This window comes from Eucyclogobius newberryi, unplaced genomic scaffold (genome assembly GCF_026437365.1).
Source record: "Eucyclogobius newberryi isolate DKJ021-1_F unplaced genomic scaffold, fEucNew1.0.hap1 SCAF_4, whole genome shotgun sequence".
Classification (NCBI taxonomy): domain Eukaryota; kingdom Metazoa; phylum Chordata; class Actinopteri; order Gobiiformes; family Gobiidae; genus Eucyclogobius; species Eucyclogobius newberryi.
Window position 1 is genome coordinate 38,969,460 of NW_027316056.1, and position 25,130 is coordinate 38,994,589.

Consider the following 25,130-nt stretch of genomic DNA (forward strand, 5'->3'; position numbering starts at 1 on the left):
ACGTATCGTAAAAGTGAGACCGCTTTGTGCTGTGTGCATGTAATTAAAGAGACTCTTATTCCTCGCGATTCTTAAGCATGCATGGTTAGCATGCTAGTGGCTGTTAGCTTCACTGCCGGCGTAAACTCTGCTCTGAATGTTGTGGAAAGTGCTTCTAAACTCATTGTGGTTCATTAGGACGCTCGTAATGACGTGGGTGAGTGAGCAGTAACTTCAGACCGTTAAAAACAGTTTAAAATGAACGAGGTCTTTTCATGTGTTTAAGGCCGTAAACATCAGGTCGGCTAAAGCACCTTTAAGGTCAGCGTTTAACAGAGCCACATCTACAAATCTACAACCTTTGTCCATCCGCGCCTTTGAGTAAGAAACGTGTTGAACATTATTTTAGACTAAACATGCGTTAGCTTAAGCTCAACTCTTTCTTTACTCTTTTCCCACAGAACTCAATGAAAAGAATATAATATTCATAAAAGTGTCGCTCGGTGGCTGAGTGGACAGCACACGTGCGCTGCATTTGGGAAACCTGCAGTGTTGTTGGTTTGAATCTGGCTCTCGACAGTTTGCTGCGATGTCCGTCCCCAGTCTCGTCCCCATGTCATGCTCGACTGTCTAGTGAGGCTTACGGCCAAAAAATACTTGTAACAAAAAGTGTTACGCAGCATAAATAAATTGCACATGAAATCATAATAATCAGATGATTAATAACCGTTTATTAATCCATCTCTTAAGGTTACACTTTATTTTCCCTGTAGGAAAATGTGTCCTCTACATTTGACCCATCCGTCACCACAACCTCAGGAGCAGTGGTCACTCCAGATCTTGTCTTGGTCAGGACCTTCACTGGAGGATTTTACCTGGAGCATGTTTTGGGATGATGGGGGAAACCGGAGAGCCTGGATGAAGCCCCCCCCCCCAGACACGGGGAGAAACAGACCTATTTATTCTGATTCTAGGTTTATTCCATAAAGACACGTAAAGGGAAAGTTTGTATTTTTTGTGAACTTGGTCTGGTCGTGTTCGCGCCCTTGTTTAGGCCGTCCAGGTTTAGTTTTGGGTTTAGTCCAGGTTTAGTCCCAATTGAGACGCCTACGACACGTGCCATTGTCCCATTTCAAAGAGTTGCAATATCTGAGCAAATATGAGCTCAATTATCATAAAATAAACACATACATTTGGCAATTTCTACAGCCCTACCTGGCCCCGCCCTACCTGGCTCCGCCCTACTTGGCCCTAGTTTAGAGCGTTTCCATCAGCCGCTTTATCTAGTTGGTCAAAGTATGGAAAATAGCATTTTACAGTGAATCACAGCACAGTTCAGTCTTTTAGGAGATGCACTAAACAACATATATGCAGATATATATTTAACTGGTAGAAAAGTCTCCGCCCACAGTAACACTGAAAAAGTGAACTTCAGTTAAAGGTGTTATGGACGATTTTTCTCAGCAAATTTTTTATCATATTTCCTCGTGGCGTGAACTGTCCATTTGTCCTGCCACGTATCAATCATAAAACGCACCTATCGCTCACCTGCAGCCGCGTGCGGTTCGTCCCCACGTTTCCGCGTGTCTAAGCGCATTGATCTATCATAATATAGTTCCCTCAGTGTACGGGGCAAAATGAAGACGGAGAAAGACAGTTCGAGCTGACGCAGAAGTGGACAGAAATCTACGGGAGACGAGCGATGCGATGCGCTCCGTTGCGCTAATAAACAAACGCACGTGTGTGTTGTATCAGTCCGCACGGGGGAGTGCGCATGCGCACTTCCGCCTGCGTTCTCAAATCGCCGAAAAATCGTCCATTGCGCCTTTAAATGACAAGAGAAACATTTATTTTCATTGATTCTCATTTTCTGACGTTACTGTTCCTCACGAGTGCGACCGGCTTTAAATCAAACTTTCTGCAAGACAAAATCAAGTGAATGTGACAAAAACTACCAGATAAAAAAGTACTTTATGTAGATGTATTTATTTTGGATTATTAGATGTGTTTTGTTTATTGAATTGATTAAATTAATGAATTAATTTTACATCTAAAATTGTCCCAATTATTTTACCGTGACCGGAATAATCACATTATCGATGAACTGAATCATCCTACAATCCTTGTCTGTTTCTCTGAACACTCATAAAAAAAACTCGTACAAACAGATTATACATGTGTTAACGTTAAGGTCAAAGGCAGATGAGGACAAAGGGGAGTTTTAATACAAGTGTTTGGAGCCACACAAACATTCACCGACATTAGCTAAATGTTAAGAGATAATCATTCCCAGTGTAAATACCTCACGTCTTCATCTTTAGTAACAACACTAACTGTGACTAATGCGAGCCTCAAACATGTCACTCTCACATTTGACTCAATGAAAGAGTCAAAGTCACAAACTTCAGCTTTTGTTCCTAAACTGGAAACAGGAGTTTAAACTGTTTAAGCAGGAGATCCAGTTCCAGATCCAGATCCAGTTCCAGATCCAGTTCCAGATCCAGTTCCAGATCCAGTTCCAGATCCAGTTCCAGTTTCAGTTCCAGTTCCAGTTCCAGATCCAGATCAAGTTCCAGATCCAGTTCCAGATCCAGTTCCAGTTTCAGATCCAGTTCCAGATCCAGTTCCAGTTTCAGATCCAGTTCCAGTTCCAGTGAACACTCAGCTGGCCTCGTTAAGAAGATATTAATGAAGTCCAATGTGGGCGGAGCGTCTCTGGTTCCCTTCCAGATGATGTCACGCCATGTGCTCACCATCCGTTTACAACGCACACAGCGGCCCTAATGTTGTTCAGGCTTCAGAAGGATGTTCCAGAGCCAACACTTTCATTCGTCAATGTTATTGTTTTTTATGAGATTATAGAGCTCCCTTTCATGGGCGGGGCCAAGACAAACCACTAATCACTGGTCACTACTGACCACTACTGACCACTACTGACCACTACTGACCACTACTGACCATTACTGACCACTACTGACCACTACTGACCACTACTGACCACTACTGACCATTACTGACCATTACTGACCACTACTGACCACTACTGACCACTACTGACCATTACTGACCACTACTGACCATTACTGACCACTACTGACCACTACTGACCACACCAGACCAGACTAAGTCCAAGCTAGTTTCGAAAGTCAAACATTATACAGTGTTGGCTACATTTAAAGCACAATTCAAATACAATGGTGTTTAATATACAGCATCATGGTTTATAAGGCCTCAAAGAGCTTTAGTCAATCTTGGGGGCTTTTTATACTATTTATAACTCATGCGTTTGATATTTATTTGAATAAAACATTGAACATTGTGTAGAGACCATACCTTCATATTCAGTCAATAATGACAGCTCAAGGCAAAGAGAGTGTTTATAACAACCTTAAAACATTTTCTACTGCGATTTACTGCGATTTAAATGATTAAGTCTCAACGTTAAAGACAAACATGACGTGAAAAACCCGGAGAGCGAAGAAAGTAACAGAAGTGTAACGTCATTAAAAAGTAGATTTTGTTTTACTAAATGACACAAAATCCTAATTGAATATAGCAAGTAAGACATGAAACTGAGTTACTGCATTAGAACTAAAGGCAGAGCGTTGTTAAGAGCAGGTCAATGTGCAGAGTCACATGTTCCACACACGGGACTGTTTTAAATAAAGTTCTCTGAAGGCTTTTGTTCATCCAGTTTCCTCTAGTACAAGACAACATTACTACAGTAGGAATTATTAATGATTGAATGGTGATTACTGTACCATTGTGTAATATATGTATACTATATATATATGTGTAATATATGTATACTATATGTGTGTAATATATGTATATATGTATACTATGTATACTATATATGTGTGTAATATATGTATACTATATATATATGTGTAATATATGTATACTATATATGTGTGTAATATATGTATACTATATATATATGTGTAATATATGTATACTATATATGTGTGTAATATATGTATACTATATATATATGTGTAATATATGTATACTATATATGTGTGTAATATATGTATACTATATATATATGTGTAATATATGTATACTATATATGTGTGTAATATATGTATACTATATATATATGTGTAATATATGTATACTATATATGTGTGTAATATATGTATACTATATATGTGTGTAATATATGTATACTATATATATATGTGTAATATATGTATACTATATATGTGTGTAATATATGTATACTATATATGTGTGTAATATATGTATACTATATATATATGTGTAATATATGTATACTATATATGTGTGTAATATATGTATACTATATATATATGTGTATAATATATGTATACTATATATATATATATATATGTGTGTAATATATGTATACTATATATGTGTGTAATATATGTATACTATATATATATGTGTATAATATATGTATACTATATATATATATATGTGTAATATATGTATACTATATGTGTGTAATATATGTATATATGTATACTATGTATACTATATATGTGTGTAATACATGTATACTATATGTGTGTAATATATGTATACTATATATGTGTGTAATATATGTATACTATACATATATGTGTAATATATGTATACTATATATGTGTATAATATATGTATACTATATATATATATGTGTAATATATGAATACTATATGTGTGTAATATATGTATACTATATGTGTGTAATATATGTATACTATATATGTGTGTAATATATGTATACTATACATATATGTGTAATATATGTATACTATATATGTGTATAATATATGTATACTATATATATATATATGTGTAATATATGAATACTATATGTGTGTAATATATGTATACTATATGTGTGTAATATATGTATACTATATGTGTGTAATATATGTATATATGTATACTATGTATACTATATATATGTGTGTAATATATGTATACTATAGATGCCTGTAATTATGTGATCTTATTGTCTAGTTTGTTTAGAATGTTGCAGCTTCAAGGAAATCTGTCCATGGATCTTTAAGATTTTCTTTTGCAAACATCTGCAGCGAGCTACACGTCTGCAGCAGCGAGCTAAACGTCTGCAGCGAGCTACACGTCTGCAGCGAGCTACACGTCTGCAGCGAGCTAAACGTCTGCAGCGTGCTAAACGTCTGCAGCGAGCTACACGTCTGCAGCGAGCTACACGTCTGCAGCGAGCTAAACGTCTGCAGCGTGCTAAACGTCTGCAGCGAGCTACACGTCTGCAGCGAGCTACACGTCTGCAGCGAGCTAAACGTCTGCAGCGAGCTAAACGTCTGCAGCGAGCTAAACGTCTGCAGCAGCGAGCTACACGTCTGCAGCGAGCTACACGTCTGCAGCGAGCTACACGTCTGCAGCGAGCTAAACGTCTGTAGTGAGCTAAACGTCTGCAGCGAGCTAAACGTCTGTAGTGAGCTAAACGTCTGTAGCGAGCTAAACGTCTGCAGCAGCAAGCTAAACGTCTGCAGCAGCGGGCTAAACGTCTGCAGCAGCGAGCTTAACGTCTGCAGCAGCGAGCTTAACGTCTGCAGCGTGCTAAATGTCTGGAGCAGCGAGCTAAACGTCTGCAGCGTGCTAAACGTCTGCAGCAGTGAGCTTAACGTCTGCAGCGAGCTAAACGTCTGCAGCAGCGAGCTAAACGTCTGCAGCAGCGAGCTAAACATCTGCAGCAGCGAGCTAAACGTCTGCAGCGAGCTAAACGTCTGTAGCGAGCTAAATGTCTGCAGCAGCGAGCTAAACGTCTGCAGCGTGCTAAGTAATTGTTTGGGCGAGGCTCTAAAACACCTGAGGCCGAGCGGTCAGAGCTCTGACCGACTACACTCTGGACACCACTGACGTCATAACTCACACTGGACACTGACATTTATTCATTCTTCTGTAGAACAACAATGACACACTGAAGATCTGTGTGAGGAACAATGACACACTGAAGATCTGTGTGAGGAACAATGACACACTGAAGATCTGTGTGAGGAACAATGACACACTGAAGAACTGTGTGAGGAACAATGACACACTGAAGATCTGTGTGAGGAACAATGACACACTGAAGATCTGTGTGAGGAGCAATGACACATGAAGATCTGTGTGAGGAACAATGACACATGAAGATCTGTGTGAGGAACAATGACACACTGAAGATCTGTGTGAGGAACAATGACACACTGAAGATCTGTGTGAGGAACAATGACACGCAGAAGATCTGTGTGAGGAGCAATGACACACTGATGATCTGTGTGAGGAACAATGACACATGAAGATCTGTGTGAGGAACAATGACACACTGAAGATCTGTGTGAGGAACAATGACACACTGAAGAACTGTGTGAGGAACAATGACACACTGAAGATCTGTGTGAGGAACAATGACACACTGAAGATCTGTGTGAGGAGCAATGACACACTGATGATCTGTGTGAGGAACAATGACACATGAAGATCTGTGTGAGGAACAATGACACACTGAAGATCTGTGTGAGGAACAATGACACACTGAAGAACTGTGTGAGGAACAATGACACGCTGAAGATCTGTGTGAGGAACAATGACACACTGAAGAACTGTGTGAGGAACAATGACACACTGAAGATCTGTGTGAGGAACAATGACACACTGAAGATCTGTGTGAGGAACAATGACACACTGAAGAACTGTGTGAGGAACAATGACACGCTGAAGATCTGTGTGAGGAACAATGACACACTGAAGAACTGTGTGAGGAACAATGACACACTGAAGATCTGTGTGAGGAACAATGACACGCTGAAGATCTGTGTGAGGAACAATGACACACTGAAGATCTGTGTGAGGAACAATGACACGCTGAAGATCTGTGTGAGGAACAATGACACACTGAAGATCTGTGTGAGGAACAATGACACACTGAAGATCTGTGTGAGGAACAATGACACACTGAAGAACTGTGTGAGGAACAATGACACGCTGAAGATCTGTGTGAGGAACAATGACACGCTGAAGATCTGTGTGAGGAACAATGACACACTGAAGATCTGTGTGAGGAACAATGACACGCTGAAGATCTGTGTGAGGAACAATGACACGCTGAAGATCTGTGTGAGGATCAATGACACGCTGAAGATCTGTGTGAGGAACAATGACACGCTGATGATCTGAGTGAGGAACAATGACACACTGATGATCTGAGTGAGGGTCTGTTTCTAGGTCATCGGCCCAGGTTGTGGGACTTTTAAACGAAAGAGAAGTTTTATTCTGCCTGCCAGGTGTGGATGACACTCGAGGCTTCACGCCCTGACCCCATGTGACCCCATGTGACCCCATGTGACCCCATGTGACCCCATGTGACCCCATGTGTCACTCTGCTAATGCCCTTGACAGGCGGCTGGTCAAAGTGGAGCAAACGCATGAAGAGAAAAAGAAAATGTCTTGTCCGTTTTTCTGATCGGAGATCATCATCAGGTTAGTGAGATGGACCACGCAGAAGGTATGGACCACGCAGAAGATATGGACCACGCAGAAGATATGGACCATGCAGAAGAAATGGACCATGCAGAAGATATGGACCATGCAGAAAATATGGACCACGTAAAAGATATGGACCACGCAGAAGATATGGACCACGCAGAAGATATGGACCACGCAGAAGATATGGACCACGCAGAAGATATGGACCACGCAGAAGATATGGACCGCGCAGAAGATATGGACCACGCAGAAGATATGGACCACGCAGAAGATATGGACCATGCAGAAGATATGGACCACGCAGAAGATATGGACCACGCAGAAGATATGGACCACGTAAAAGATATGGACCACGCAGAAGATATGGACCACGTAAAAGATATGGACCACGCAGAAGATATGGACCATATCTTCTGCTTGGTCCATCTCACATGCGGACGATGGTCACCTTAAATACAACTTTTAATGAAGTTATTTTTCAAATCCAGCTGGTGAGAAGACTTAATGACAATTACAGTAATTAGAGATCGAACAAGATCTTGTGACATGAACTTCACATAATGTCAAACTCTGGTCTTGTCTCGACCCTATCTCGTGTCGTGTCCCTTCAATAATCAGCCTTAAGAATCACGCTGTTGTTTCTTTACTTCAGTTTCAGCGACTTCAAAGTCTTTCTGTACATTTGTGTTTGAATGAGAGCAGACGTTCAGAGCGGACGCACAGCTGTGAGACACGAGCTCCAGATGATTCCAGAGAAAGTCCAGAGTCTTCTCCAGAGACAGTGGTCCTGTCTGTTCCCCTGCTGCTCCTGTCAGCGCTCAGGCAGGAATGGAGCGACAAGTCCGGACAAAGAGGCCTGAACCTGAGTGTCGTGTGCACAGACTCTGCACCCGGCAACGAGCTCAGACCTAACGACCGGGTCACGTCCGTCAAAGTCAAAAACTGACATTGTGTTTTTGAGAAAAGTCAAACTATTTACAATTTAGTTAAATAATGACATTTTAAAGCCAGTTGTGTCTAAAATGTGTGGGTTCTGGAGCCTGGACGTAGATAACTCCGTTTATTAAAACACAGACGCTGGAGCAAACGGACAAAGCTTAAATAATGAGGTGAGTTCGCCGCTGAATTATGCACCGCAAAGTTCCTTCAGTCATAATAAAAACACAACAACACACACTGCACTATAACCTCAATGATCAAGGGCCCCTCAGGACCTGGGGCCCCAGTGCAGCTGCTCTGATGTTACTGTGCAGAGGTTATTCCACAACAAGGACCAATCATGTCTTATTTACATTATTATTAGACAAATAAAAGGAAATGACAAGCCTCATTTATGAAATGATAGTTTAAACCGCCAGAACGTCTTCCCTCGTGCAGGATTCATCTAAATGTTACAACTCAGACCTTTTCTCCAAAAATACAGCCACATAATGTTCTACAACTCGGACCAGGTCATTTAAACAAACCTCATAAATAACTATTTTAATCCATTCAATCATTTCAGCTGACATGATGAACACGCGCCAATGTAGAATCAATCAATCAATCAATCAATCAGTCGTCTAATAAGAAACATCTGCAGAGCATGAATATTCTGCACTCGGCGCGCGCCTCACCTGCCGTGGATGCGGGGCGCGTGACCAGCAGCAGGAGCCACGTCTGATGCATCAGCGTCCATAAGAGTCTGTGCTCCATCACGAACACGCGGGACACGCGGGACACACTCCGGAGCTGCGGGACACACGTAACCCACGGGACACACTCCGGAGCGGCGGGACACACGTAACCCACGGGACACACTCCGGAGCTGCGGGACACACGTAACCCACGGGACACCCTCCGGAGCGGCGGGACACCTGCTGCACTCACACCGGACTCTGCGTGCTCCCACAGCGCGTGCGCATCGGTCGCGTTAACGGTCCGTGAGTCCCGGGGCAGCGCGTGAGTGGACGGATGGACGCGCGGTGGAGGATCTCTTTATCTCAGGAGGTGTTTGACTCTCTTCTTCCCCCTCACATCTCTCCTCACTTTCTCTGCCCTCTCCTCCCCCGGACCCCTCCCCCTCCCTCCCCCGGCCCGCCACACTCCGGGCTCCGGGCTCCGGGCTGGGGCCCTTCATTATGGCGTCAGTCATGTGGTTATTAGTGCTGTCATATGTACTCAAGTACAAGTAACGTTACTTCAACAGTACAGTACTCAAGTCAAAGTACAAGAAATGCCTTGAGTAAGAATATTTATACTGAAAGTCTTTAAACCTGCAGAACCTGATGGAGTGAGAATGACAGAAGAGCGGGAAAGTACTCGAGTACTTAACCTCTGAAGAGGATTCAACTTGAATAAATAATGCACAGAATCATGAAACACAAATGTTCTCATCATTTCACATCGTCATTTGTAGATTCACACTGCGGGGGCTCGTGGTGACCCCGCCCCCTAGTGTGAGGGGGGCGGGCCTGCAGAGAGGAGCGCGTGTCCTGATTCACGAGGCACACAAAGCATGCTGGGACAGGACGGCGCGCGGCCCGACTAATAAAAATATGCTCCTGCAGATTCCAAATACCAGAACCTGTCTGTGTTTGCCCACGCTCCACACACACGAGGGATGAGGCCAGAGAGGGTGAGGCCAGAGGGGTGAGGACAGAGGGGTGAGGCCAGAGGGGTGAGGCCAGAGGGGTGAGGCCAGAGAAGTGAGGCCAGAGAAGTGAGGCCAGAGAGGGTGAGGCCAGAGGGGTGAGGCCAGAGGGGTGAGGCCAGAGAAGTGAGGCCAGAGAGGGTGAGGAAAGAGGGGTGAGGCCAGAGGGGTGAGGCCAGAGAGGGTGAGGCCAGAGGGGTGAGGCCAGAGGGGTGAGGCCAGAGAAGTGAGGCCAGAGAGGGTGAGGAAAGAGGGGTGAGGCCAGAGGGGTGAGGCCAGAGAGGGTGAGGCCAGAGGGGTGAGGACAGAGGGGTGAGGCCAGAGGGGTGAGGACAGAGGGGTGAGGCCAGAGAGGGTGAGGACTATATTTATTATTATCATTATGACTTTATTTGAACGGGGCAGTGCACATTAATCAACATTTCTGTAAACGTATTAGTAATGAAGCCTGCGTAAATTCAGCCTGGAAGACCTAACTCCACCCATCTACGTCAAGGCCACCATGGAAGGACCCCTCTCCCCAGCGCCATCATCGCACTCAAGCGGGCGTGGCCTGTCCGTCTGTGAGAGTCAGATCCCTCACTTCACCATGGACTCTCCCAGGTCAGAAGGAGGGTGAAAGGACAGAAGGAGGGTGTAAGGACAGAAGGAGGGTGAAAGGACAGAAGGATGGTGAAAGGACAGAAGGAGGGTGAAAGGACAGAAGGAGGGTGAAAGGACAGAAGGAGGGTGTAAGGACAGAAGGAGGGTGAAAGGACAGAAGGAGGGTGAAAGGACAGAAGGAGGGTGAAAGGACAGAAGGAGGGTGTAAGGACAGAAGGAGGGTGAAAGGACAGAAGGAGGGTGAAAGGACAGAAGGAGGGTGAAAGGACAGAAGGAGGGTGTAAGGACAGAAGGAGGGTGTAGGGACAGGGGGCGTCTGCACCATGGCCCTTGCACCTGCTCCTCATCCCCAATCATCGCTCTCATGTGACTCCTCCCTGCTCCCAATCAGCACCAGGCGGTCGCATTTAAGCCTCAGGCAGATGGCTCGGCCGCTCAAACCGTACTGCAACCCACCACCTCCCCAGCTCCTCCTCTGCATCCCCCTCATCCTCTACCTTGTCTTCACATCTACCACCACCAGTCTCCAGGCTCCGGGGGGAGACATCTAATACAAATAGATCATGGAGTGCCCATGATTGCAACGTCTTCCGCCGGGGTCTGAGCGCCAAATAACTCACGAATAAAGCTGCTAAACAGTCCATTCCCATGGTCTCTGCGTCTCTCCAGGGTGAAATAGTTGTAGTTTAGCTCGTTTCCAACTGTCGTCGCAAGAAAAGTGTAAAATGCCAGTAATAAACAAAATGTACATTATACACAGTACAAACATTATACACAGTACAAACATTATATACAGTACAAACATTATACACAGTACAAAGATTATACACAGTACAAACATTATATACAGTACAAACATTATACACAGTACAAACATTATACACAGTACAAACATTATATACAGTACAGTACTTTACTGTTTTGGTAAGAAGTGAGTTATTCATATGTTGTTTTTCCTGGTCACACTATATCCAGCTTCATATGAGATTTCATGAGCAAAAACATTTTCGGTTTCAAAGATTGTCTTGTTATTCTGCCTGAGCCAATCAGAACGCAGCATTCAGTTAACTGCTTTGTTCCATCTTTGTTCTGTTACAAAAGACACATTTTCTTCTTGTTTCAGACCAACCTCTAAAAGAGCAGTTTGATTCAGGGAAGTTTAACAGCACCAGAACAAACGGGCAAGTTTAAGCAGGATTTCTAGATAGAAACTTATTTTTCCAAACTAATATAACATCATCTCCTCTTCCTCCCTCTCATCTACGTCCTCCTCCTCCTCTATGTCGTCCATCACAACAGGGCTTGGCTCAGTTTGACTGTCCACCACAGTCACAGAAGAACCAGGTGGAAGTCTAAACCCTGGAAACAGAGGCTCAGTGAAGATGGAGGAGTAGAAGGTGTAGAGGCGTAATGGTTTTCCTTTAGAGCCGATCTTATAGAAGGTCAAAGTCCTGGCTACTGTGTCCAGGTACACGCCCACTCTGCCGGAGGACACGCCCACATCCCCGGGGACCTCATCCACTTTTTTTTTAAAGTTGTTGTGAAGAGCAAAGTACAGTTCTCCATCGGTCCACAGACTCCAGGACTGATTGTTGAGTCCAAACACACTCTTCGTTCCTTGTCCTCTTCGTCTGATTCCTTTGTAACTCACTGCTATAGAAACCCACGTCCCGCTCCACTGCACCTCCCAGTAACAGCGCCCCCTCAGGCCAGTGGAGCTCAGGACCTGAGTCAAGTCTGTGAATCTGTCCTCATGATCTTCATACTCCTGCTCCTCCTCCACGTGGGTCACTGTCCGATTGTCCTCAGACAGTCTGAGTTTTCTGTGAGCCGTGTTTGGATCTAGAGAAAACTCACAAGAATCTGAAACACAGACAGATGACATCACTTCCTGAATCTTAATAATGACATGATTTTTGAATACTCACATTTCTTTATGTCTTGGATTATTGGGGGCTTTACCTCAGTTTGACTGTCCACCACAGTCACAGAAGAACCAGGTGGAAGTCCAAACCCTGGAAACAGAGGCTCAGTGAAGACGGAGGAGTCGAAGGTGTAGAGGCGTAATGATTTTCCTTTAGAGCCGATTTTATAGAAGGTCAAAGTCCTGGCTACTGTGTCCAGGTACACGCCCACTCTGCCAGAGGACACGCCCACATCCCAGTGGACCTTATCCACTTTTATTTGATCTTTTTTGTGAAGAGCATAGCACCTTTTTCCATCGAAATTCAGACTCCAGGACTGATCGTTCTGTCCAAACACACTCTTCGTTCCTTCTCCTCTTCGTCTGATTCCTTTGTAACTCACTGCTATAGAAACCCACGTCCCGCTCCACTGCACCTCCCAGTAACAGCGCCCCCTCAGGCCAGTGGAGCTCAGGACCTGAGTCCAGTCTGTGAATCTGTCCTCATGATCTTCATACTCCTGCTTCTCCTTCACGTGGGTCACTGTCCGATTGTCCTCAGACAGTCTGAGTTTTCTGTGAGTCGTGTTTGGATCTAGAGAAAACTCACGAGAATCTGAAACACAGACAAAACATCTTGATGTGAGAATTACATTAATCTACAATGTGAATCTATCAAGTAAAACTCACACATTCTGGGATGAAAAGGAACCAGCCTGAAACACACAAGATGTAAAACAAATGCAAACATATTTGAGTTTTCTATAGACAGTGTACAGTGAAGTTAGACTAACAAGAAGAAGTTTGATGTAAAACAAAGTTCACTTACGGTTCAGCTTCAAGTGAATCAAACTGAAAAACAAAGATTTCATCTGAACATGTTTCTAATGGACTCTAGAACATCCAGTTCATTCAGTCAAAAGGTGCGTCTTCTCACCTTTTTAACCTTTTTGTTCATCCACACCATCAAGGAAGTTATTATGATGAGACAGAGGAGGACGACCCCCACCACAGAGCCAACAATCACAGGTATATTTGGACCTGCATTTGAAAAGACAAATGAGAAAATAAGTCAGACTGGTTGTTCTAGTTTCCGTGGCAGACGACAGCGACTGGTCACAGTCTTCACATGTGGAAACGTGAAGCTGATTCTGTGTCGTTCACTTCAATCCAACGCTTTCTCTTCACACTGCAGACGCTGCACAGACCTGACGCGTGAATACACCTTTATAACATGTCAAATACACTACTACAGTTAAAGCATCGTAAGACTTCAGTGTTCTCTTTTTATTAGAGTAAAAATCCCCACAAGAAAAATCCCCAAAGAAACCAGCTCAAAAAGTTTCAGTTCAGTTTGAAAAGTCTTCCATGCTGTGGGAGGAGCATAACTGAACGCCAACAAACAACGGTAAATGTTAAACCAGAGCATAAATAAGGAGTAAACTGCTTATTGTCTTATAAATTAAAGTTGAACAACAATAAAGAATCAAATCATCAGCGTCAAAGTGGCACTTTAGACTAATCAAGTTGGGCTGCAGCTATCGATTATTTTAGTAATTGAGTAATCTATTGATTCTTTCTTCGATTAATCGAGTAATCACTATATTTTTTGTACATTCCGTAAACCATTAAAAAGCATATTAAATCATTTTTAAAATAAATGTTATAATTAATTAATTAATTAATTAATAAGAATAATTATAAAAAAAATAAAAAAAATAAAAATAACACATTTTATTCTTGATTTCACATTCATTTGTCCCCAAAACAGCAACATTTCACTTCAGTCCAAACTGTGCTGTTTGTAAATAAGGAATATATATAAAGGACTAATTAACTTGTCAGAATGAACGCGGTGCGCAGGAGCGTGTAACAGTAGATTTAGCATGTTTTAGACAGACAGAACTGACACTTAAGTGTGCAGCCTCCCCCACCCACCCAGTCACAGCAAAACGCGCTGAAGGCGCGCAGCAGACAGAGAGAAGGGTGCGCACGCACTCTCACCCTCCGTCACAACAACGCTTTCCAAAATAAATTACTTCCGCAGGAGTTTGGCGAGAAATTGCTTCACGCGCTCTTATCTTTTGACTTAATACCGTTTTTTAAATTTAATTTTAAAAAATCTATAATAATTTATTTTATTTATGTTGTAGAAATCAATAATCTAAGTGCGGCGGATCCGTAAATCAAGTAATAAAATAACTAAGGCCTAACTTGAAATAATTAACTTGTTCCTGCTGTTTTGAGCTGTAGCTCTGCATTTTGTCATTTTGCAGCATTAGCTCCGTGTGCCGTTCACTTTAGCCCCCTGTGCTGTTTCCATGGATGTATTGGCTGTTTCAAAGCACAACAGAGAGAGAGCGGGATATTTTAAACTGTAATCAATTGTATCATCAAAGTAGCGATACCAAATTTTGGGGCAATGTCTGAAAAGGAGGCCAGTGCCTTCTTCTCAAAGTGCTCCATGTACAGGTTAGCCACTATTTGGGAGACGGGAGAGCCCATGGCACAGCCATGAATCTGTCTGTAATACTGTCCCCGGAATTGAAAGTAAGAGGTGTTAAGACAGCAGTTTTCAGATGTGTTCAGGTGTCAGTTTGGTCCTTCCCTGTAGGTGGTGTCTTCCTGCAGTCTGGTCACACCACTGCTACTGCCTCAGAGGTCAGGATGCAGGTGAAATGGGACACAACATCATATGAAACCATGAGGTCATCTGGGTCAAACTGGAGATGCGTCACTTTGACCACAAAATGATGTGTGTTTTCTACATGATGTTCTTAGTTCCCCACCAATGGAGCCAAGATGGTTGTTAAATGCTTGGCCACATTGTATGTGATGGAATCTGTGCTGCACACTATGGGTCTGAGTGGAACATCTCTTTTGTGGATTTAGGGAGGCCATAAATGCATGGAATAGCTTCCCCAGGATACAGATTGTAATACAGAAGCTATCACCTCCTCTTTTTCAAGCTTTTGTAAACTGATAGTTGAAAGTGATGGACTGTTTTGCAAAAAAGCAGAGTCCAGATGACTACAACTGAATCTTTTTCTACTATATCTATAATAAATTAATAAAGATGAATTAGAGATGTTTGGCAGACTGGAATAAAACGTCAAATGTTGACACCCCACTGTAGATCATTGTATTCTTGTGGATTGTCAGATTAATTCACAAATAGAGCTCAAGCTGTTTCTGCTGTTGGTTACTCATAAAAAATATCCTTTACACCAACAAAAGCCCCACCACCCATCCCCCCTCGCCTCTCACCTGGTCCCAAACTCTCCTTGGCTACAAAAGCCCCACCACCCATCCAACCTCGCCTTTCACCTGGTATCTCCCATAGATAGGATGCACTGGGTCTCAGCGTTGCCGGGACTTATTGTCATATTAAAAATCAAACCGACCCGGGGCCCTATGTAAAAAGAGCCCCCCCTAGTGCTATTTCTGTAGTCACATCATCACACAGATGGGAAAACAAAATGCGAGTCAGGCCCCATCTGAGAAATGTGATTCATATTCCCTGTGAAAAGATAAAGCCCAGTCCCACTGAAACTAGTCTGAAACTTGCTGTGCTAAATGTCAGATCCTTATGTAACAAATCTCTCTTAATTAATAATTTTATTTCTTCTTATAATCTTGATTTTATGTTTTTAACTGAAACATGGCTTGATAAAAACAAAGGAAATGTAGTTCTGATAGAATCTGCTCCACCCAACTTTAAGTTTGAATCTGAAACACGAGAAAACAAAAAAGGGGGTGGAGTCTGTGCTGTCTTTAGAAATGAAATAATTACCCGCAGGTTGTCTTTTGGGGTGTTTTCATCATTTGAGTTTGTATCCTTTAAAATGGAGCTAAAACGGTCTCCATCCATTCTCTTCATTGTTTTATACAAGCCTCTCCAGCACTAACGTTTTATTGATGATTTTACTGAGATGTTTCAGTCGTATGCACAGACTTTGATGGTTTGGTCATTACAGGGGATTTCAATGTGCATGTTGATAATATTTGTTACAGAAACGCTAAAGAGCTTGATGCTGTCCTTGAAACCTTCAGTCTTACTCAGCATGTGAGAGGCCCCACCCACAGCAAAGGACACACTCTAGATCTCATAATAATAATTACAAATTACAAACTGTCGATCATGGGGTCCTCTTACAGAGACTAGAGGACTGGGTGGGCATCACTGGCACTGCCCTAAACTGGTTAAGGTCCTATCTGGAAGACAGGAAGTACTTTGTTGAAATTGGTAGCTGTGTCTCAGACCACATGACCCTGACCTGTGGAGTGCCCCAAGGGTCAGTCCTGGGTCCCCTTCTGTTCAACCTCTACATGCTGCAGTGAAAATGTGTCCTATCACAATTATGCAGACGACACTCAGATCTATGTTTCACTATCGGCAGGTGACTATGGACCAGTAGATTCACTCTGTCACTGCATCCAACAGATCAGTTTGTGGATGCAAAACAACTTTCTCCAGCTGAACTCAGACAAGACTGAAATAATCGTTTTTGGCCCACAGAAACAAAGAGAAAGTGTAAGCGGTCAACTCCAGAGTCTCGCTCAAAAACCTACAAACCAAATTAGAAATCTGGGGGTAATAATGGACTCAGACTTGAACTTTAATAGCCACGTCAAATCAATAACATCAGCAGCTTTTTACCATCTAAAAAACATTGCCAAAATCAAAAATATAGTGTCAGAACCAGATTTGGAGAGACTTATCCATGCGTTTGTCTCCAGTAGATTAGACTGCTGCTCGGGTCCTGACTAGAACCAGGAAGTATGATCACATTAGTCCTGTTCTCAGGTCTCTGCACTGGCTCCCTGTGGCCCAGAGAATAGACTTTAAAGCAGCTCTGCTTGTGTACAAGTCTCTCCATGGCCTAGCACCAAAGTACATCTTGGATATGTTAGTGCCATATGAACCATCTCGGACTCTGAGGACCTCAGGGACCGGCCTCCTGCTGGTGCCCAGAGTCAGGACAAAACATGGGGAATCTGCGTTTCAGTTTTATGCAGCTAAAATCTGGAACAGTCTTCCTGAAGATGTGAGACAGGCTTCTACTCTGACAATGTTCAAATCTAAGCTAAAAACAGTTTTGTTTAGCTGCGCATATGACTGAAAGGATTTTTTCTTTGCACTCTTCTCTTTGGTTTGTGATTTTATTAGTTTAGACAATCAGTTGGATTGATATTTTATTGTATTTCTGTTTCTGTAATTTCTTTGTGATTTGAATGCATTTTTCCTGCTGTGAAGCACTTTGAATTGCCTTGTGTATGAAATGTGCTCTACAAATAAACTTGCCTTGCCTTGCCTTAATATTTGTTCATTGTAATGTGACTTCAAAATCCCCAGAGGGCTGGTGGGGCCCTGGATCTCACGAAAAGAATCATTAGTTGCAGTTGTGCTGGACTCACCTCTGAGCTCTGTCCTGGAGAAGTGTGTGTGTGAGTCAGTGTGCAGCTCACACAGATACACACCCTCCTGCTCTGGGCCCAGCTCCTGCAGACTCAGACCACCCCACACTGAGACACCTTTCACAAACTTCCTCCAGGGAGCAGCATAGACCACATCTGCACCGCTCTGAGTCACAATGGGCTGAATGTAGTTGAATGTCCACACCAGCCTCTTCACTGGAGACACGGAGGTCGTGCAGGGGATTGTGACGTGTCTAGACATCTCGATTGGAGCTGAAAACACAAATACAGCTGTAGGATTTATCACAATAAGATATGGCCTCAGTCAGCAGAGTTTTGAGGGCCAGTGGAAAGATTTCTGTCTTTGATTCCAGATCAAATGATCCGTCTTGTGCATCACACAATGATGTGTCAAATAGAATCTACTCGATCTCCATGTGCAGACGACCATGACAGTCCTGGACACATCAGCCTGACGTCCATGAGCGTAAAGCTCTCTTTGTATAGTTTCAGATTACATCATAGCATTTATTGGCTTATAATATTTTATAAAGATGGGACAGATTTTTTCACGCAGCAGAAAAGCTGTCTTCAGGGCAGAGTTGGGGCTAACGCATTAGAGAACTCAAATTACTTTTAACAAGGAGTTAAAGGAGTAACAAGGAGCGTACTAGTACTAGTACTCCTCAAGTGACTTTAGCGTTAGGTTTGGTCACGTCTCATCTCGTCAGCACAATCCCAGAGCTCGTGTTGAGCATGTGAACTGCAGCTAGTGACTGGGAGTTTTGTCCTCAAGAGAAATACACTTTCAGAAGCAGTTTTTTTTAACTCCTTCTCCTTCGTCATAACCACAATTTTGTGCTAAAACAAGTGCTTTTGTTGTTGTGCGTCGCTGCTCATGTTGTTCACGTGTTTATTGTATGACATTGTATTGTGCTAATCTCTCAACTTAAAGAGAAATAAAGCTCAGTTGCATTCACTTTGCTTGTTAATTTGATATTTTGATGATTCTGTTCCTGTGTTCAGTAACGCAAAGGGATTGTCAGCAGAAGAAATAATATGTCTTACGAGCGATGCTGATATTGACATAACCTGTTAGTTTAATGTGAAGTGGAGCAGAGACTGCTGCCACCGACATTAGACTTCAGTGAGTTTCAAACTTTTATCACGAGTGATTTCCACTGTGTAACGCTGTTATGTTTGTGCTTAGTGAGCTTTAATAGTTCAGTTTTAGGGGCTTGTTGACTGTCCAGTCCGATAGAGGCTGATGTGAGGCTGTGTCTCTTGTTCCACTGACACTGAAGTGAATCTGAGTGTTAAAACTTTTACCCCCGATGTCTTTGCCCACAACCACAATTGACAAAACAGAAGATGGTGACCTCAGATCTGGAGATTTGACTGTTTATTAGCTCCACTGGTGCATTGCATTGTGTTTTCTGTTGCAGCCAGACGTGACGTCATCACAATCGCTCGTAACGCGTCAGGTTTAGTGTAAGAGTGTGTCTTTACTCACAGACACAAGCTGTAAAGTTTGAGGAGAAAACGAGCGCAGAGGAAGAGAACTTCTGTCTCCTCTTCTGCTTCTTTAGGGAAACTCTTGTCTCTCACAAACTCACGAATAAATAACCTGCTCAAACCAACGCCTTTCCTCTCCTCACACTGTGTCTCATTTGAGTCATCTGAAGGTCAAACACATAAGAGTTGTGCTGAAGCCTAAAGAGCTGCACACTGGACCACGAGGCAGGTCAGAGGACTTGCCTCATGGTCCAATGTGCGCTGAGAAAGTGTATCTTAACCTTGACCTTGACCTTGACCTTTTGTCATGGATAGTTTTTCATCGGTTTGTTTGGTTAAACAGATGGTCAAAAAAATATAGAGGAAACTGCTGTTGTGATACTGGGCTAAAAACAAATGGCAGAGAGAACAGGACCCTCACAGTGCAGACTGTAGGTGGCGCTCTTCCAGCTGTGGCGTGTGCTGATGTTACAGGTGTACTGCTGCAGAGGGTCAAAGGTGAGCGAGCTGCTGACGGAGTAGAGCTGGTTCTGTGTTTCCTGCACCAGCGTTTGGGGCCTGGCATCAGGAGTCCAGCTCACATTGGGCTGAGGGTAGATGTCCTCAGAGCGACAGACCAGAAGGCCTTCTCTCTGCTCCATGGTCAGGGCCGTCACAGGAGCTGCAGACACAGGAGCACCTCAGTGACCTCTACATTTATGTTCACAGACGTTTTCTTACCTTTCACTCTCAGCTCAATCCACTGCCTCGCCATATGGTCCGTTGTGATGGCTTGACACAGATACTTCCCCTGGTCCTGGACTCTCACCTCAGTCAGACTCAGAGAGGCATTTCCTCTGGACATCTCCTCAGGAGACAGAGCTGTGCGCCCCCTAAAGGCTGCGTCCTGCTGGACTGAACCAGGTGGGTAAAAATGAACCAAATAATCTACTTCTTCTAACCCTAATTCTCTGGTTTTGAGCCACTGGATTACTAAGTTATCACCAGGTGTAAAGCTGCAGGGCAGGACACAGGTCTCCATGACGACACAGGTCACAGGAACCACTGAGGAGAGACAATAATACAGTTCAAAATTGAAATAAATAATAGATTGCAGGTGAAACACTTTCATATTCACAGAGGCCTCTTCTCTGACATGTTCACATTTAGCTGTGTTTATGACTGAAGGGACTTAGGCCCTATCGGCCAATCAGAACACTTTACTTTTATAGTATACATCTGTGGTCTGGTCTTAGACTCACCTGTGGTCTGGTCTTAGACTCACCTGTGGTCTGGTCTTAGACTCACCTGTGGTGTGGTCTTAGACTCACCTGTGGTCTGGACTTAGACTCACCTGTGGTCTGGTCTTAGACTCACCTGTGGTCTGGTCTTAGACTCACCTGTGGTGTGGTCTTAGACTCACCTGTGGTCTGGTCTTAGACTCACCTGTGGTGTGGTCTTAGACTCACCTGTGGTGTGGTCTTAGACTCACCTGTGGTCTGGTCTTAGACTCACCTGTGGTCTGGTCTTAGACTCACCTGTGGTCTGGTCTTAGACTCACCTGTGGCGTGGTCTTAGACTCACCTGTGGTGTGGTCTTAGACTCACCTGTGGTCTGGTCTTAGACTCACTTGTGGTCTGGTCTTAGACTCACTTGTGGTCTGGTCTTAGACTCACCTGTGGTCTGGTCTTAGACTCACCTGTGGTCTGGTCTTAGACTCACTTGTGGTCTGGTCTTAGACTCACCTGTGGTCTGGTCTTAGACTCACCTGTGGTCTGGTCGTGGCCTCACCTGTGGTCTGGTCTTAGACTCACCTGTGGTCTGGTCGTGGCCTCACCTGTGGTCTGGTCTTAGACTCACCTGTGGTCTGGTCGTGGCCTCACCTGTGGTCTGGTCTTAGACTCACCTGTGGTCTGGTCTTAGACTCACCTGTGGTCTGGTCTTGACCTCCTGCAGAGCTCCACAGCAGCAGCAGAAACATCCACAGCTTCATCTGAAACATGGAACAGAACAAACTTGTTCATGTGTTTCACTTCAGAAGCTTCATTCAAACGTCATGAACAGTGATTGGGACGATTCACTCAAACATGAAACTAGAACAAGGCTCTCAAGTTACTCTGGGGAAAAAACAGACTTAGAACCTCCACAAACTCAACCCCCGATCTGTCTCTGAAGAGTGAATATAAAATACAATTAAACATTTACGTAAACATCAAAGAAACAAAATCATGCCATATTTATATTAAAATAATAGTCCAGAGTCAATTTTGTCCATTTCTAAATTAAGTCCGAAAGTCATTTGTTTGATGATGTTTTTTTTTTTTTTCTTTCTTTTCTTTCATTCCAACCACCAATAGTATGTTCCAAAAGTATCAATGTATTGCGTCCATGGCAGGAGTTTTGAGGCCCAAATACATGGTTCTAAATTTGAGTGTGATGGCAGTGTCAAAAACAGTCGAAGTACATTGAACATTTCCGGTTTGTTTTGATAATTCTGGGGTTTTGAATGGGATTTGAGGTGTTTTTTCTTGCCATAAATCTTTAAATTGTTTTATTCCACTCATCAAACAGTCAGTTTGGGAGGGAAATCGGCAGAGCCTGGAACAGATGGAGAAATTAGGGCAAAACATTCATTTATATAGTTTCAATCCTTTGACTTAGACTTAAGTATAAAATAAGAGTACATTTTTCAATATCTTTTTTATAATAGCAAAGAGAGGGGTATAATTTTCTTCAAAATTGTTGATTGGTCTTTATGGAGGACCACACCTACCTGGCAATTTTATGCTCCACCTGTTGTAAATAATGACTTTATTATTTTATGCTAAACAGGGAGAAACAGAGACGATGATTGGGATCAAGTATAACAGAATGATACAGTACATAAAACAACTGCTTTATGAAGGTGTGACGAGCCTGTGATGGTAAAACTGGTACTTCCAGTGGCATATTTCTTTATAGAGTCACTAACAGGTGAGGAACGCCTTCATCGCCTGCACAGTATCAGGGCGATGGCTCTTTATGGCGTTTCTCCAGGCTCACGGCTCTGGAGCAGACCTCTCCTCATCCGGACAATAACTCTTTTTTCCATGTAGGGTTAGATGTCTGCCACATGATTAAGCTGTTCTAAAATATACTTGCTGAAAGAGGAACACTGCAGACCTCAACAGGAAAGATCAAGTGGAAGCATCTTGTAGAGCTGAACGAGTGAAAAAGAAGGACTGACACTAGAAGTTGAAGATGGTGCATATAAAGTGGGAGAGACAGAAGATGAAGGTGGAACAACTGCTTCATGAAGGTGTGATGAGCCTGTGATGGGAAAACTGGTACTTCCAGTGGCATGTTTCCCTAACAGTTGAAGAACGTGCCAAAGGAACGCCTTTTAAAATATGTTTACATTTCTGTTTTCCGACACATGCTCTTCTGAGGCTCGTTCACGAGGGTTGCGTGCGCGGTCAGTGAGCGTACACCCTTCACCGTGATGTCAAAGAAATTATTTTTAAGGATTTTTAAAAGGGTTTTAGAAACGGTTAAAGAGTGATATTCCTTCTATTTTATTTTTTGACGAAAAATAATTAAGCACTTTTGCTAAATTTACAGGCCAAACTCTTTAATGGTCCGGCCGTGAGGCTGCAGTACCACGCAGCAGCCACTACTCAATTCAGCTCGCGGGCAGAGTGCGCGTGCCTTATCCAGATCATATAATAGGTCCACGGGCTCGACACGCGACAGAACCTGTGAGACAATGCAAAACTCGCCAGTCTCCCTCAGGTCAGCGACAAGTGGAAGTTGTGCACGAGAAAACCTTGCGCTCGTGCATGTTGGCGTGCATGTTGACGTGCATGTGACGTGATCCTTGCCGCCCACACAGCAGCCAATCAGAGAATTTCTTTGACACAGCAATGAGCTACAGGACCAGGCAAAAACAGACGGAAAAATACTCACATTTGTCCAATTTTCATAGTTTGTATTTCACAAAAATATTGGAATCTGAATCTGAAAGAAAGTGACTGCCTTCTGCCCCTGATCAGCTTTTTTTTTTTCTATGAAGACAAAACCCCTTGTGACAATTCATCCACGCCACTTTTCATACTTGAAATGCATTGAAATATGACTCTTAAAACCTCACATTTCCCCCTGATTCACGATCTGCAGCAGAGCATGTGAAGCTGTCACTGCAGGTCATCGCTGTGACCCATTTTAAACCTGCTGTGATGATTGTTGCTGTCGTTTGTCGAGCCCATCACACTTCACTTCATAATTAACATTACACTTCACATTCACACTTCACATTCACACTTCACTTACCACTGAAAGTCCCCAGACGCTGTAGTTTGTAGAAAAGGTGTTATAGGTGAATATTCGCACGGATCCGTTGAGGCTGTGTCTTCCTCTTCCCTTTCTGTCTGAATACTTTCACTTTGGCCTGTGGGTTAGAGCAGAGGAGAAGGTGTGGCAGGTTGGACCTGATCCAAGTGTTTTGTCTCCGGAAGAACAACAAACTCCATGTATAGATTCTGTGTCATGTTTGAGGCAAAGTGAGAACGACGTTGTGTCTTAAAACCTAGTTTTACTGCAAAGAATGTGAACTTCTGACTTCACATTCAAAGTTAAACCTGGAGCTTTGCGTTCACGTGACGTCACGAGCTGAGACGAGTCAGAGTTCTGTGGAAGGATCAGGATTAATGTTGAACTGTCAAACTTGTTGACCAGGTTTATGGTGCATACGTGGAATTACTGGATCTATCCACATGAAACAAAAACTGGCACAGCGTCCAACTTCTGTCAGCATAAATAAATAAAAGTTAAATTCATTTTCGCCTCAGAAAGTGGGGCCATTATTCAAAATAAATCTGAAATATGACAACGTCTGATAACAGACCAAAACAACTCAAGAAACATTTAGTTTGTACCTGAAATTGACCCCGTCTCACTCCAGATCTGTGTCTCTGAGTTCTTCACATGAATCAATCTGAAAAGTCTCTTGCTGAAAGCCGCTGCGATGTTAAAAAAGCAGCAGTAGCAGAAAAATTTGAATTGTGTTAAATCCAGAGTGTTGTGTTAAATTCAGAAAAGCACAGTCTCTTTCTCCTCCACAAATGTACAAAGTGCCGTTGATTACACATTTTTGGAACAAAATTAGTCTGTACTTCTCCTAAATTAGCCCAAAGCTCACATTTTAGAGGACATAATGGCTAAAGTTATCTCTGCTTGATCAACAATGTGAACCTTTCTAGTGTTACTGTTGGATTAGCAAGTGAGACAACAACAAACGTTATAAGAACTGCATTTACCAAATTACAAATAGCTAAAAACCAGGGTAACAGTTTAGCAGTCTTCTGGGGTGTAAAAAGACCACTTCCTGTTCGCTCTATCACCTAGTTCACTTACAGAGCCAACAGGTCTGCAGACTTCCATCTCTGATGGACATGTACGTCTCCAGGACTCACCTGACCCTTCTCAACCTGGACATGGACTAGTGAGCCATTCCCCTCAGGCTACGGTCCATCCGGACCAGAACCTCTCACCACAAGAACAGTTTCTTTCCCGCTGCCATTGGATTCATGAAAATGTCATAGTTCCTTATGTAAATACCTCTCATCTGTTTTGCACGGCCAATGTGGCACTATTGTT

At 43.2% G+C, this 25,130-nt stretch overlaps 2 protein-coding genes across 2 annotated transcripts in view; both read right to left on the minus strand.

Moving 5' to 3' along the window:
• LOC140376999 (uncharacterized) overlaps nucleotides 1-9,139 on the minus strand; it is a 90,481-nt gene extending 81,342 nt beyond the window's left edge. The window contains exon 1 of the mRNA XM_072462246.1: nucleotides 9,063-9,139. Within this exon, the coding sequence (XP_072318347.1) occupies nucleotides 9,063-9,114 (52 nt within the window). The 5' untranslated portion in view covers nucleotides 9,115-9,139. The remainder of the gene's footprint in view (nucleotides 1-9,062) is intronic.
• An 8,772-nt stretch (nucleotides 9,140-17,911) lies between these two features.
• Nucleotides 17,912-23,882, minus strand: LOC140378038 (V-set domain-containing T-cell activation inhibitor 1-like). The gene is made up of 6 exons (XM_072463667.1): nucleotides 23,805-23,882; nucleotides 21,426-21,489; nucleotides 20,238-20,561; nucleotides 19,939-20,178; nucleotides 18,003-18,275; nucleotides 17,912-17,955 (listed from the first exon to the last, which is right to left on the minus strand). The coding sequence occupies exons 2-6, from the start codon at nucleotides 21,487-21,489 to the stop codon at nucleotides 17,912-17,914; spliced, it is 945 nt and encodes a 314-aa protein (XP_072319768.1). The 5' UTR covers nucleotides 23,805-23,882.
• Between the last annotated feature and the right edge of the window lie 1,248 nt (nucleotides 23,883-25,130).

Bases quoted from the DNA above. Each gene is read 5' to 3' on its own strand.
- LOC140378038 (XM_072463667.1), bottom strand. From the start codon at position 21,489: ATGAAGCTGTGGATGTTTCTGCTGCTGCTGTGGAGCTCTGCAGGAGGT. The intron at 20,179-20,237 runs GTAAGAAAACGT...CTGTGTCTGCAG, and splicing joins GATTGAGCTGAGAGTGAAAG to CTCCTGTGACGGCCCTGACC. The intron at 18,276-19,938 runs GTGAGGGTCCTG...TTGTGTTTTCAG, and splicing joins CGCCACCTACAGTCTGCACT to CTCCAATCGAGATGTCTAGA.